Source organism: Rhopalosiphum maidis, chromosome 1 (genome assembly GCF_003676215.2).
Source record: "Rhopalosiphum maidis isolate BTI-1 chromosome 1, ASM367621v3, whole genome shotgun sequence".
Taxonomy (NCBI): Eukaryota; Metazoa; Arthropoda; class Insecta; order Hemiptera; family Aphididae; genus Rhopalosiphum; species Rhopalosiphum maidis.
Window position 1 is genome coordinate 24,755,849 of NC_040877.1, and position 14,075 is coordinate 24,769,923.

At 27.3% G+C, this 14,075-nt stretch overlaps 1 protein-coding gene and 1 pseudogene across 1 annotated transcript; one reads left to right on the plus strand and one right to left on the minus strand.

The window, feature by feature from the left end:
• The first annotated feature begins 1,681 nt into the window (after positions 1-1,681).
• LOC113560486 lies at positions 1,682-4,120 on the plus strand (annotated as a pseudogene).
• Positions 4,121-8,488: 4,368 nt separating this feature from the next.
• LOC113560555 (carboxypeptidase Q-like) lies at positions 8,489-13,611 on the minus strand. The gene is made up of 6 exons (XM_026966496.1): positions 12,984-13,611; positions 12,204-12,354; positions 11,821-12,070; positions 11,287-11,527; positions 8,856-9,038; positions 8,489-8,770 (listed from the first exon to the last, which is right to left on the minus strand). Exons 1-6 carry the CDS (start codon positions 13,349-13,351, stop codon positions 8,515-8,517), a joined length of 1,449 nt encoding a protein of 482 aa, XP_026822297.1. The 5' UTR covers positions 13,352-13,611; the 3' UTR covers positions 8,489-8,514.
• Positions 13,612-14,075: the final 464 nt, after the last annotated feature.

Genomic DNA, 14,075 nt, shown 5'->3' on the forward strand with positions numbered 1-14,075 from the left:
AATTATAAATTGTATAGTTAGTACTTTAATACAAATTAATACTTAAGACCATTTATTTATTATTTATAAAACCAATAAAAAAAATCGATTTCTGCAATTCATCTTAATGGATTTGTAAAATTTAAATTCAATAATAAATCATTGAATGCGATGAAAAATGACTCTGAGCAAAGGCATTCTGTAAGTTATTTTACTGTATATTTATAACATTAACGGTATTAGTAATTTATTTTACTATTAATGATACGATGATAGGTTGAACTAATTATTGCTATAAACAGATCACATATTTTATTATATTAATTCATATTATACTACATTTACATATAAACTTATTGGTCAATTATACTTGAGTACTAGGCTACCGTAGAACCATGTAAATTTATTATAAATCCAAAATACAAATGATTTAAAATTATTTGCCTTTTGAAAATTTCATGACACATTTGTATTGTAAATAATATTATACATAGTAATACATAATAATCTTCAAACCACTAAGAATTATATTTTGTGAACTACAAAAAAATAATTAAAATAGATATATTTTATCGAACATACCGTAAAGATTTGGACTTGAAATGTTAATAAAAAGTTGCACATTTGTATTTTTAAGATTTTAAAAATATTTAGTAAAAATTTAATTCGCCAAAGTCAATTATTTTTTACATTAATTAAGCAAAATCAAAAAACAATAACATTGATTATTAAATCGTTTTTTTTTTCAATATTATTAAAAACGTATATTATACGAGTATACTTAGGCTAAATGAAAACATCTGATAAGACTAGTGTTCTATAAATGTTACTATGCTAATTAAAAATCAATTAAAATAGGAATATTATTTTTTTTTTAATAAAATGAACCATCTATATACATTTTTAACGTATCCCAACATAAAATTTGACCGGGTAGATAAGATAACACATTTTCCATTCACGATGTTTACTCAATATCAATAATAATCTGTTACATTAATACGAATAAGAATAAAATAACATGTTAACGAGTATAATAATATATAATAGCTAGATACCCGGTAATTGATATTCAAATATACAATAACATAGGTACCATATACATACGTGTTAAATCAACTATGCACTTATTATAGACCTAATGATATTTTTGTATTGAATACTTTAACCTAAAATTAATAAATTAAAACTCATGCTCTTTGTATCTAAATATACCTATAATATATACTGTAACTTATTAGATAAAAATACTTAGCGTGACCAACATTTAAATAATTTATATAGATAAGATTATTTTCAATAATATACACTTTGATTCAGTAGTTAAAACTATTTAATTGTTTCATTGTGATTGTAAATGTATACATTTTGTACTATGGCAATTTGTTTTAATAATTAACGATATACTCGTACTGTCATAAGTATGCGCTCGAGTACTTGACGTGCATAAGTATAGCGAAAAAAAAATATGTAATAAAAAATGATTACCCTATAAAGCGGTAAATAATTTTAACAATTTAATTGCTTTCTATTCATATTTAATAATGAACGTGTACATAATTTACTGTCGGTAACTAGTAACTATTACTTTATTTTTATTATTTTGTATATAAATGTGTTATCTAATAACAACGTTAAAATCAAAATTAAAAATATTGGCTGTATTAATAAATGCGGATTTTATAGGTTTTCAAACACAAATAATATGTCCAAACCAAAGATTTTAATATCGCATAATAATTTAGTTTGCATACCGGCTTTAATTAACAACAATATGTAAATTGTAATTTAATATAGTATTTACTATTTAACTCAATAGGTTTGACGTGCAAATAATCAACAAACCTATGATCGAAATCACTAAACAAGATCTGTTAGATAACGTTTTTGGGAAATTCGGATTGCTTTTTTCCGGCACTAACACAACTATAGACGAACAAGTGATCGAAGCAGCAGATAAATCACCTATTCTTTATGTTGTATTGTAAAGAGTTATTTTTCTGAAAGTGAAAATCAGTGTATTAAAAAAAAATAAAATTAATAACACCTATGTGTTATAATATTATATTGTATGTATTTTAAGTTATCATAAAACTAATATATACTTAATACTTATGTTCAATATCTTAGTTTAAATTAATAATGTTTAGTTATTTTACAAAATAAAAAACTCACTCTGCTGTATACCCAGCAGGTGTCGATTGTAAAAAGTCATTGAGTAGGTTTCAGTAGTATAGTTTTAATTTTTAGTTAGTTAATATCATTTAAACTATTACAACGAAAATTATAAAAATAATTTAATATTTTTGGTTTTAAAAAAACTTTTTGTTGAAAAAAAAAACAGTTTTCTTTTTAATATTTTAACTAATAAATAGTTAATACTACAGTTTATATTATTAAGAAAAAAAATGGTTAATTATTTATTCACTCAATGTTACAACCAAAATATTAATAATAATACCAAAATGGTAATTAATATAGTACAAACGAAAAATACAATTTGATTGACTTTATTTAAATTTGTATGCGATATTAGATAAGAATATTAATGCGATGTATAATAACAATATATTAATAACAATGATACAACTGATACGTATTTATACGGTTTTAGATGTAAACTTCCAAGATTGCCTGGTATGGGCCTGACTAATTCCGTGGTCGGTATAATTGGCTGCGGAAACATTGGCATTGCGGTGGCAAAAATGCTGAGCGGGTTCAAATTGAATGGACTACTGTACACAAGTCGTAAACCAAAGCCCGAGAGTAAGACTGTGGACGAAACGATTTCTATTTTAAAATACAGTTTGGTTTGAATGATATGACTTTTTTTTTGTTGTGTCCACATTAGTGGAATGTCTCGGAGGACAATTGGTGTCGACCGACGATTTAGTTGGACGCAACGATTACATTATTTTGGCTGCAGTTTTGGTGCCCGAAACCATGTATATCATAAATAAGGATTGACTGGCACTCATGAAGCCTAACGCTGTGATAATTAATGTGGGTCGTGGCAGTGAGTGTATATATTTACAAAAATAAGTAAATCAGTAACATAACATTATTACGAAATAGGAAAAAATATATTATCATTATAACCATATTAATTATGTAAAAGAACACAGAATTAGCTCTAATTCTATTTGAATTTTAAATGATGTATATGCTACTTCACTGATAAAAAAATAAAACAAAACTTAAGTTTGAAAAACGTGAACTCGACTTCAATCTGATATGTTAAAATATCATTTTCATAACTTTAATTTATACTTCAATGGTTGAAATAAAGGGTCGTGTCATTTTTCGTAGATATATTTTATTTTAGTAGTGAATTTGTTTTTTTATTAATTTAAATTTTACATAGAACAATTTTTCGATTTTGGTTACCTAGCTAGTTAGGGTTATTTAAAAAAAAATGATATTTAGTCGTAGAAAAATTTATATTTTTGTTAAAACTAGGATTGGTGCCCAAATTCCTGTATCTAGATTATTCTAGAGCAGTGGTCGTCAACTCGCTTTAAATTTTAGAACGACAATTTTTTTTTACATTTCATATTTAAAGTGTTAGACAATATTTTTTTTTCATAGGTAGTAAACAATTTAAGAATATAAAATTTGTTTTTTTTGCCCAGCCCGCGAACTTTTTAATTTGTGAATGTGGCCTGGCAGTCTAAAAAGGTTGACGACCACTGTTCTAGAGGTATTATATACTATTATCTAATATACTTGTATTTACTGTTTGGTTTATTTGTTATACGAATATCTGGGTTTGATTTAATTCAAAATTATTATGTATAATGAAATTAAAAGTATCGGCAATGAATTAAATAAAATTAAAAATATATGTTCTATATTTGAATACGAATTTGTATTTTGTAATAATGTTCAGCTACTATTTATAGAATATTAAAATCAAAGATAAAAGTATGTAGATACTATAACTATTATATTAATACACATTTTTTTAATAGAATTAATTAACCAAGATGATTTGGTCGATGCTTTACGGGCCAAACGTATTCGTGGAGCAGGATTATTAGATTTAATGATCCCAGAACCTCTTCCACTGGACCATCCTTTGTTAACAATGGAAAACGTTGGTAAGAATTCCATTGCAATGATTTTTAGATGTGTTAAATAATTATTCAATTCCTAGTGCACGCAAATTTCTTGGAAACCCTTGGAAATACATCGAAAAAAAATAGTGTTCTAACCGTCAGTCCCATAATCAATTTCGTAACTATTATAAATTATCGTAGCTATGTCCCTCTTTCATCAACGAGTTATATAAAACAAAATAATAATTACATTTTAAAATCTTGATCGCTTAATCACATGAAATATTGATTTTCACCAAACAATTATTCTAAACACGCTTACTAGTCAGCCATTATAAATCTATTATATTTTTACAAGCAAAATTAAACGTTTTTTTTTTTTTTTTATTTGTTTTTGTATTTGCCTAATATCCAGGGCTTTAAATCGAAATTAAAATTTTCGATTTTAATTTCAATTTTGCTTATCGGTATCATTTTTTTCCGATTTCGATTTTAAATATAATTTTCTTTTTTTCGATTTTAGTTTAATTTTAAAATTTACAAATTGGAAAAAATATTTTTTTCAAGCATTTTAAAATAAAACTTGCAATAATAACAAGTCAACAACAATCGCTCGTCGAACCCCGATTCCTATTATAGTATTATCCTATATACGTATACTATATTGTAAATATTCTATTCTCAGAAAACAAAATATTAGACATTAGTTATTAATTATTAGTAGTTATTACTGTACACACTATTGTGCATGATATGCAATATGTGTAGTCAATGTTATTACCCAATTTAATAATGAGTGTGCCTATGAACAATATAAAATATAAATAGACCAGATGAATTTTTTTTACATTTATTTAAAATCGATTTGATTATGTAATGATTTTGATTTTAATATAAATTATCATTTTTACTTTTATTAATGTTAATAGAAATTTTTAAAATCATTAACAAGCATTTACGATTTCGATATTACTTTTGATTTTTTAAAAGATTTTTAACGATTTTTATCGATATTTAAAATCGATTTCAAGTCCTGCTAATATTATTTCTGGGTGACTATAATGTATGTTGCACTATTGTGTAACAAAAGAAACATCTTAAACACTATGCATTTTTGAATATAACTAATACATTTAGTTAGGAACTGTTTTGTATATTTTAAGTTTTTTGGACATATTTTGCTGATATTTTATAAAAAAAAAAACCTTTTTTAGATGTAAAAAAAGATATGTTAGAAAATTATTATCAGAACAATACAGTAGAAACATAAAAAAAATCTTTTAACAAAAATTTAGATACTACCTGGACTTTTAATTTATTTGTAAGATTTAAATTGATTTGGCTAGATATTTTATAATGATTTTAATAATGAAAATTATTCTGTATAAAACAAATCAATTAAATATTTTCTACAAATAAACAATATTTTTATAACTTATTATCTTTTTAAACTACATTTTATTGGGCCTATAAAGCTATATATTTGACATTTTGGTTAATCCAAGAAACAAAAATTATGAGTGATTGAACTGATACGTATAATCTCTTACGTACTGTTCATACAATTACGCTCTAACCCTACCCACTAATATTTACTTGAAATTAAGTATATAAATTATGATTAATATTTGAAATAATACTTATATGATTATATTTTCTTTACTTTCTATAAATTAATTTATATAATACATTTTTAGTGTTACTTAAAGGTTATAACTCATAACCTTTAAGTAATTATAACTTATAATTTAAAATGTATAACATAAAAACGTTAGGGCATAGTTACAAAATTTTAACTTATATATAAATCTCATATATATATATATATATTTTTTTTTTTTGAAATGTATTTTCAATTTTTTTAGTTAGGTTAGTTAAGTGTTACAACTGGCTGTCGATAAAATGACAGCTGTGTCATTCAAAAACTAATAATACCTACTAGTGAAATTAATATACACAAAATTGTTTTAAATCTAGTTCAAATCATACATCTAAATAATGATCAGCTAATTACTAATAGTCTGATTGGCGATTAAAATCGTTTGAAATCAATTTAATGATTATTTATCTTTAGAAAACATAAAATAATATTATATAATATGTTATTAGTTAACTATCTACGTATTTATTTTAACATATTTGTTAAATAATAAAAATATACTAAAAACATTCATGGTGTATTAGGATAATACATATCTATACTATACATCACCAAATCGTTGAATTCGGTCTATAAAAAATGTATTTGTAATAAAAAAACAGATTAAAATATGCAATGGTTTATAATACATAATTTATACATAATCTTTTTTTCTTCTTTCATAGCCAAGTTCATTATAATTTTTTATTACATATATTTAACTTACAGTATTTACTTTTGTTAATTCATTTGGAACACACCCGTAAAACAAACACTTTATCGTGGGTATTGTTTATTAGAATGAACATTGTTATACAAAATCTTTTATCATCTATTTTTTGTTTTGTCAAAGCAGTTTGTAGGTATACATATTCATAAAATATATAATGACTCTCAGGTAAAAACTTTAAACAATGACCATTTTAAAAGCTCTTCCTGTTTGTTTTAAATCAATGTTATTCTGTACAGACAGCTACCGACTAAAAAATAAATTTTAAATAACAAATTAACAATTGTTTGATTTATATAGAACGTTATTGATAGGAAATAACAATCGTGAAAGCGTGTATAATATCATTGAACAAACATCCATTATTTATTTTTCTTTAAGCCAAAAGGTTTAAAAATAAGGTTTTAATATGATATAACGGGTTTCGTTCGATAATAATATTATATCGAGTGATGTTGTTAAAAATATTCACTATGTCATAGATTCGTTACTAAATTCAATAATTTTATTTTATTCTATTTTTTAAATTAAAATTTCAAAATAATTATCATACGAATACTACTGAATAATATCTTGTACAGAAATATTGTTGACGTTTGATGATGAAAACTGAACAAATGCATAAATGTCATTACTAGGAGGTAATAATATCTAATAATAAAAAATGTACGTATAGTAATTAATTTAAAAAAAAACATTTAAAAAACGACCATGCCGGTATGTATATTACCTCGAGTATCCCCGCTGCCACCGGCTTGGCTAAATTGATGTCGACGTTTTCCCGTAGTAGGTAATAATTATTGAATGACAGTGACAGATATTAAATTATTTTACGTTCAAATTAATTATTCATTCGATTCAACATAAAATAATTTACACAAAAGAAATGACATACTTGGCATTGTTCCCTCGGAACTTGGGTTTTGTCCTAATTGTTTTCAATACGTTGCATGTCTTTCGAATGCCAAAATGTCATGGTCGTGTTTTCACGACGATATATTATTATTATTATATAATTGAACACGGTCTGATGTATGAGCGCGAAGATAATATTTCATAACAGTTATCTCCGAAGGAAAATACAAATAATCATCGTTCGCATATTATGTATTTTAATTGTCAACTCATTATACTGTAACACGAATTTATAATGATTTCGGCTACCATGCTATGACCACGCGTGTTTACTTACTATCAAACTGACACTAGAAAAAAATTATAAGGCTGTTTTATTTTTTTTAATGCTCCAAAGGGAATCTAAATGAAGGCAAAACTAAAGAGCTTATTTTTTAATATATTCGTAATAATGTAAAGAACAATTACCATTTCACAAAAAAAAAAAATTAGATAAAACCACCGAGACCGAGAAAAATCTGAGAAAATATTGAAAAATACCTATCTACTTTATTTACAACACGAATTAAACCATAAATAGTTTATACAATTTAAAATCCATAAATCAATTGAAATAATTCTTGTATTTTATTCATTATACAGGCGGATATATTTTGATCCATTCGTTTTTTTAAAAAGTGCTAACATATTCCAAAGTACAACAACCCGCACCACAATTTTATTTACATGGACCTCGGATATAATTCCATATGAGGGGCTATTTCTATGTGACATAGCCCTCAGGAGCCACACACACATCGTTTTACATAGTATTATAATACACTTTAATCGAACCTATTTTGTTAATTTTTTAAAACGATTTGGAATGTATAAAATTAATTTCTTACAATAGTATTGTGATATTCTTAATGGTTTTAAATTCGTGTAGCATTATTTATTTTAATCATTATAATATTCAATATTTGCATATAGCTAAAGTCTAAATTAGACAATTCTCTTGGATACATGAACAAATTATATGGGTTAAATTTAAACTAACTTAGATAACAGTAAACAATATGAATTTGAAAATGCATTTACTAAATGCAATGAAAAACGATTATTTTTTAAAAATAATAATTTTAGTTCAACATATATTTTCATACAAGCATAATGGATTATATGATTTAATAACCTAACTTTTAACCTATTCGTAGAAAATGGTTTTGATTTTACACATGTCAGTCATACGTAATATAAATATTTTATAATGTTTATGATTTTGGCAATTCTACAGATAAATCAGCAATGATATACGATATAACTGCAAACATTGCAGTGTTTAAGTCTAACGAATCTGGATCCTCAACGGTCATCGTATCTGCTTCTGTATGATGATACCAAAAATATTTTTCGTTTCTATTCAACAAACTCAAACCGGGTATATTCAAATTTTCAAACACCTCGATGTCCGAACCAACGTTATCTTTACTGGATTGCATGGCAGTTGCATTGATGGAGTCAAATAATCTGAAATCATTAAATAAATATATTTTTATTTTAATGGCATTACATTGTATTTACAACAAATAATAATAAATATCTTTAATATTACTTTGCCACTTCGGCCATAATGCACGCGGATGTTTCAGAACCATGAAACTGAATTCCGTACGGTTGAAACGTCCCTTCGTCCGATTCAATGACCAAATTAAATTTTTCGAGTTCTGATTTATGTCCTTTTAAGTATGCATAGGCCCCTATGTATCCCTCTTCTTCAGCTGTCCACAATAAACATCTGTATGCAAAAAGATATAAATCAGTGCCCGATACAATATAAATAATACATAGACATTTAAAATTATTAAATACCCGATACAGTGACATGTATAGTTAGGTACACATATGTAAGACTATAATAGTACCATAAATTTATGAGTAAAAATGTCGTAATTAAATAGTAATTAAAATATTAATAATGCATTATTTTTTATTATTCAAACGTAGGAACCAGAATCGATTTTATACATTTATTAGTATCAATATCAGATGTAAGTAATAGATTAAAAAAATAATAATAATATAAAAATGGCCAAATAATTGTTTATATCTTAATTAAGAATATTTATTTTAAATGTACTGAATAATTGTTAATGAAGAGAATAAGTCCTAATTTATAATAAACGCGAATTTCATATAATATTATTTAATTTTGGAACCGTAAACAACCTTTTTAATACAATTTATTTATTAAATAATCTAATTAGTTCTCCTAATGTCCGATTCTATTCCTATAAATTTCAAATTTATTGGTCCCTAAATTCTATTTCAATTATCTTTCCAACTTTATACAAACCAAAAACTACCTATAATTACTATCCATACTGAGTTTAGTGGCGTATTTAGGATTTTGTCTAAGGGGGAGATATACGTTGGCAAACATAATTTCCTCTACCGAAAGGGAATACACTCACCATTACTACAGTTTTTCAAAAATTTTGAAAATGTATATACTTATTATTAATAAGTACCTACAAATAAATATTTAAGACTATTTTGTTTGTTTTAAAGATTTATTATTCATTGTCAATTTTTATAAAATGGAGAAAACCATAAGAATACAATAGTATCTAGTGCTTATTAATAAATATACAAATATACATAATTGTGTAGGACGAAAAATCAAAACAGTAAAAATAATACACCAGTCAGTGCTCCGAACTTAAGGGCTCTTTTTTTGGTACTTGGCCGGGGGCCTGTAAGGTAAAGACTAAAGATCGCTAGGCAGCTACCTAGTTTTCCTAGGTGGAAGTTCAGCACTGACACTAACCCGAGTGTTCAATTATAATGAATAATGAATTATTATGCTGAATTAAAAATGAACTAATGCAATAATAAATATTATAAAAATAAGTAATAACTCGTATTTAGTGTTTAAGTTTGTTTATTATTTGTATACTATTTAATTATTAGAATTTATTGTTTAGAATGCTTATTTATATATATACCTTCGCCTTGCAATATATGTTTTGAAATAGTAACCAAACGCTCATTATTAAAAGCATAATAATAATAGCCGTATCTAAGTAACTTTATTGACAATAATGACGATTGACAGAATTTTACGATTTACAATACGAATTGTTTTCAATCATATACATATTTAACAGTAAGTGGTGTATTGACTACGGCCATCAACCATGATATTTCTAAATTCTTAAAATGTCAATATTATAATAAAATGTAGTGTTTTCAATAATTTTATTCTGTATTTCTGTAATATATGTACGATATGATTATATATCGAAATGATATTATTAATCCTATCAAGTAAAAAAAAAGACCAATGTGGGATCTATCCCCCATATCCCCCCCCCCGTAAATAAGCCACTGGAGTACTCATGGAAATGTTTAAAACATTTTCATTCTGAAACATTTTCGTAAATTATTTAATCTATAAATTGATCGATCTAAGTAATAATCTGTAAACCATTTTATTATTTCAATCATATATCAACAAACATTACATCAACTAATTAAAATTCCACTTAATTAAACATGTTTAATTGATAAATCAGTAAAAAATTGGGTTGCAATAAATTACTTTTTAATTTGTATAATGTCAATAACGTGTAATATCGTTATTACTATAATTTAATCAAGTAGTATAAAAAATAATGTAATATATTATGACTTATGAGTATCACATATATTATATAATATAATCAATTTGGTTTTTCATTAATATTTTAATTTTTAAGTCAATAAAAATGTAAAATAAATATGTCCAGTTATTATCGCAAATGTAAATCACATAATTATCAATATTATCACGTTAAAATTGTTCAATCTTAAATTTTGAATTTATGCATTTAATAAAGTTTTTTTTTTAATTTCAGTTTTTTTTTTTTTAGCGTTAAACCATGTAATGAGTATTGCACATACGAAATGAAGCATAAAATATAATTTATATTAACTTCAACGCTAGTTTATACTATATATTATTAGGATTATTTATTTTAATTATACTTGTAATGTATTGTTACCTTATCGTTCTTTTGGGTCGAAGCCCAAGATTTTTCAGTACGACGAGACTGTTCCAACTTATAAACGCGCCGCCACCATCGTCCATCGCACCTTGCCCGACGTCCCAACTATCCAGGTGTCCTGATACCAATACAATTTTATCGGGATCTGTCGTGCCTTTGATTTCGGCAACAGTGTTTCTAGATGTCGCGTTGGTAAAGAACTTTGAGTCCATTTTCAAAAAAATCTCCAATTTGGAGCCTATACATAAAATAGGATATGATAACCACGACATATAATTATATTTATGTTGTACATTTACATGATAATAATAATACTTTGTAAACTATTACCCATTAGAATTGTATGGCGAAACAAAAGTTGAAGTCGGACTCCCCTAAAAGATTCCGAACTAACTTTAAGCTTTCAAGCAAAACTTTTTTTAAATCCTATGGAAATATATTTTTCGCTCTTAAATCAACTAACTTTCCCCCCTATAAAAAAATGTTTCCTATCAAATGCAACCCACTTATAATAATATGATGCATCCTGACCTCGGTTGTACATTCTGTTCAAGAGTTCGGCGTCCTCGACCGTAATACAGGCAGTAGGTATCTTTTTCACGCCATCGCTGTAACTCTGATGGCCGGCGTGCGGTGAGTTCAACGAGAACGGAGTGATAGATCGGATCAACGTGGCCACGGCACCGTACTTGGACGCCGCACTCGCTCCCATCGATCTGTACACCACAGTTTCCCCGTACGACACGTACGGTTGATTGTACACGACGATTTTACCGCTGACCTGGAAAATGTATTATTGAAATGAGTAAATATTTTTTAAAGTTATTCTATACAGATAGAATGAATAAACACTTCTACATAGAAAAGGCATTCCGTCATAACTAGTACCTAGGTAATATAATATAATACAATACCTGTGAAGATTTATTGATGAGGTCTTCGAACGAGGTGACCACCACCACTTCAGCCCTGATTCCTTCCGGAGCCGTGCTGACACTACCACCCAGTCCCAACATTGCTAGGTTCTTGACCCTCGGACTCACCAACGTAGCGAATTCCTTGCGTCTAAATAACGATCGAATATATATATATATATATTAAAATATACAAATACAATGCTTGATTACAATTATATTAATGTTTGCTAAATTATTTTTTATAATAATTATTAGTTTTTTGTTATATTATGTATGTACCAATACTACACATTTTACAGCTATAATATCGATAAGGTACCGACATTTAAATCACCTACTCAGTACTCTTATAATAATAATAATAATAATAATAATATTTATATATTAATAGTTAAATAACTTGACTGATTTATTAATCGTAATCATTATAGGTATGCGATTAATATTTGATTTACTTACATTTTAAATTTTCTAAAAATCAATACGTTAATGCATTTTTAAACTAGGTATAATTGTCTATACTTATGTTATAGATACCTAACTACGATGATATTATCATAATTTCTTCTGAAAAAAAAATTTTAAATTCCTTTGACATCAGAATATTTATCATTCCAGCTGATATCATTTCCAGTATCCTCAATATAAGTAATTATTGTTATTATTATATATTATAAATATTATATTATCTGCTGCACTAGTATATAACTATCAGATTAAATCCGTCAGATCCGCTATAAATGACGGTAAACGACATTATGAGTATGTATTGTATACCTTTGCCATCCTGTAAACATGACGCGTTCGGCGTGTACATTGTCTAGGTCCCAAGCCCTAAGTCTGTTCAGCATAAAGTCGATAGAATTCTCGAGGTTTTGAGTGCTGGCCAACCGGGAGCCGAACGTATCAGTGAACTCGGACAGGGCGGTCCATGTCTTGCCCTTGTAGCCTTTCTGGTCCTGAACGTATGAGAGTACGCGTTTGACAACTGGGCGATATCCGGCGATTTCATCGCGGAGAGAACGGACCAGCCGGCACCGATCGGGAGATGCTTCTGTCAGCGCCGGGATGAGCAGTACTTGCAACAGTAGCAAAACGACCACGGCTGCGACCGGACACGAAAACCGGAAACGACTAACAGTCATGTGGCGGCCGCCGTTTACAGTTAACGCAGAGAATACAATACGAGTATAATATTATACCTGCCAACACCTAACTCTTATGTCTAACTATAATGTAATAGTGCAGTGATATACCTATAACGCTATAACCGAGCACAACCGCGGTCCGCAACGGAATCGGAAATACGAAAAAAATTCGATGCACCGGACCGGACGGTGGTTGTTGTATTACTGCGCCGACACAACATCAACTGTATTTGATTTACCATTTTTAACAGCGGGGACGACTAGTTCCCGTGCATACTGCGTGCGTGAACAGACAGCGGAGCAGATAAACGAGATGATACAACGAACACGAATATAATTATAACGGTGAATCACGATGCAACGATAACATTGTTATGTTATTACCATTATCAATAATAACATCGCACACATGAGATCAGAATAAAGGCTCGCTGCTGAACTACCTCTACGTATACGTATATTATGTGCAAAGATTAGATATAATCGAACAGTTTGTGCTACGATATTATACATCGCGGTTCCATGTCCGATTCGCCCAATTTTAAATTTTAAAATAACACATTAAATTTATTAGCTCAGATCGCAAAAATTATATCGTAATGGGTACCTACCAAACCGACTATAATAATTATATAGGCGCCTACTGGTGTATGAAGTACGAGATTAAAACATTTGGGTTTTAATTAAAAAAAAAAAAATGATTATACCTTTTTTTCTACAG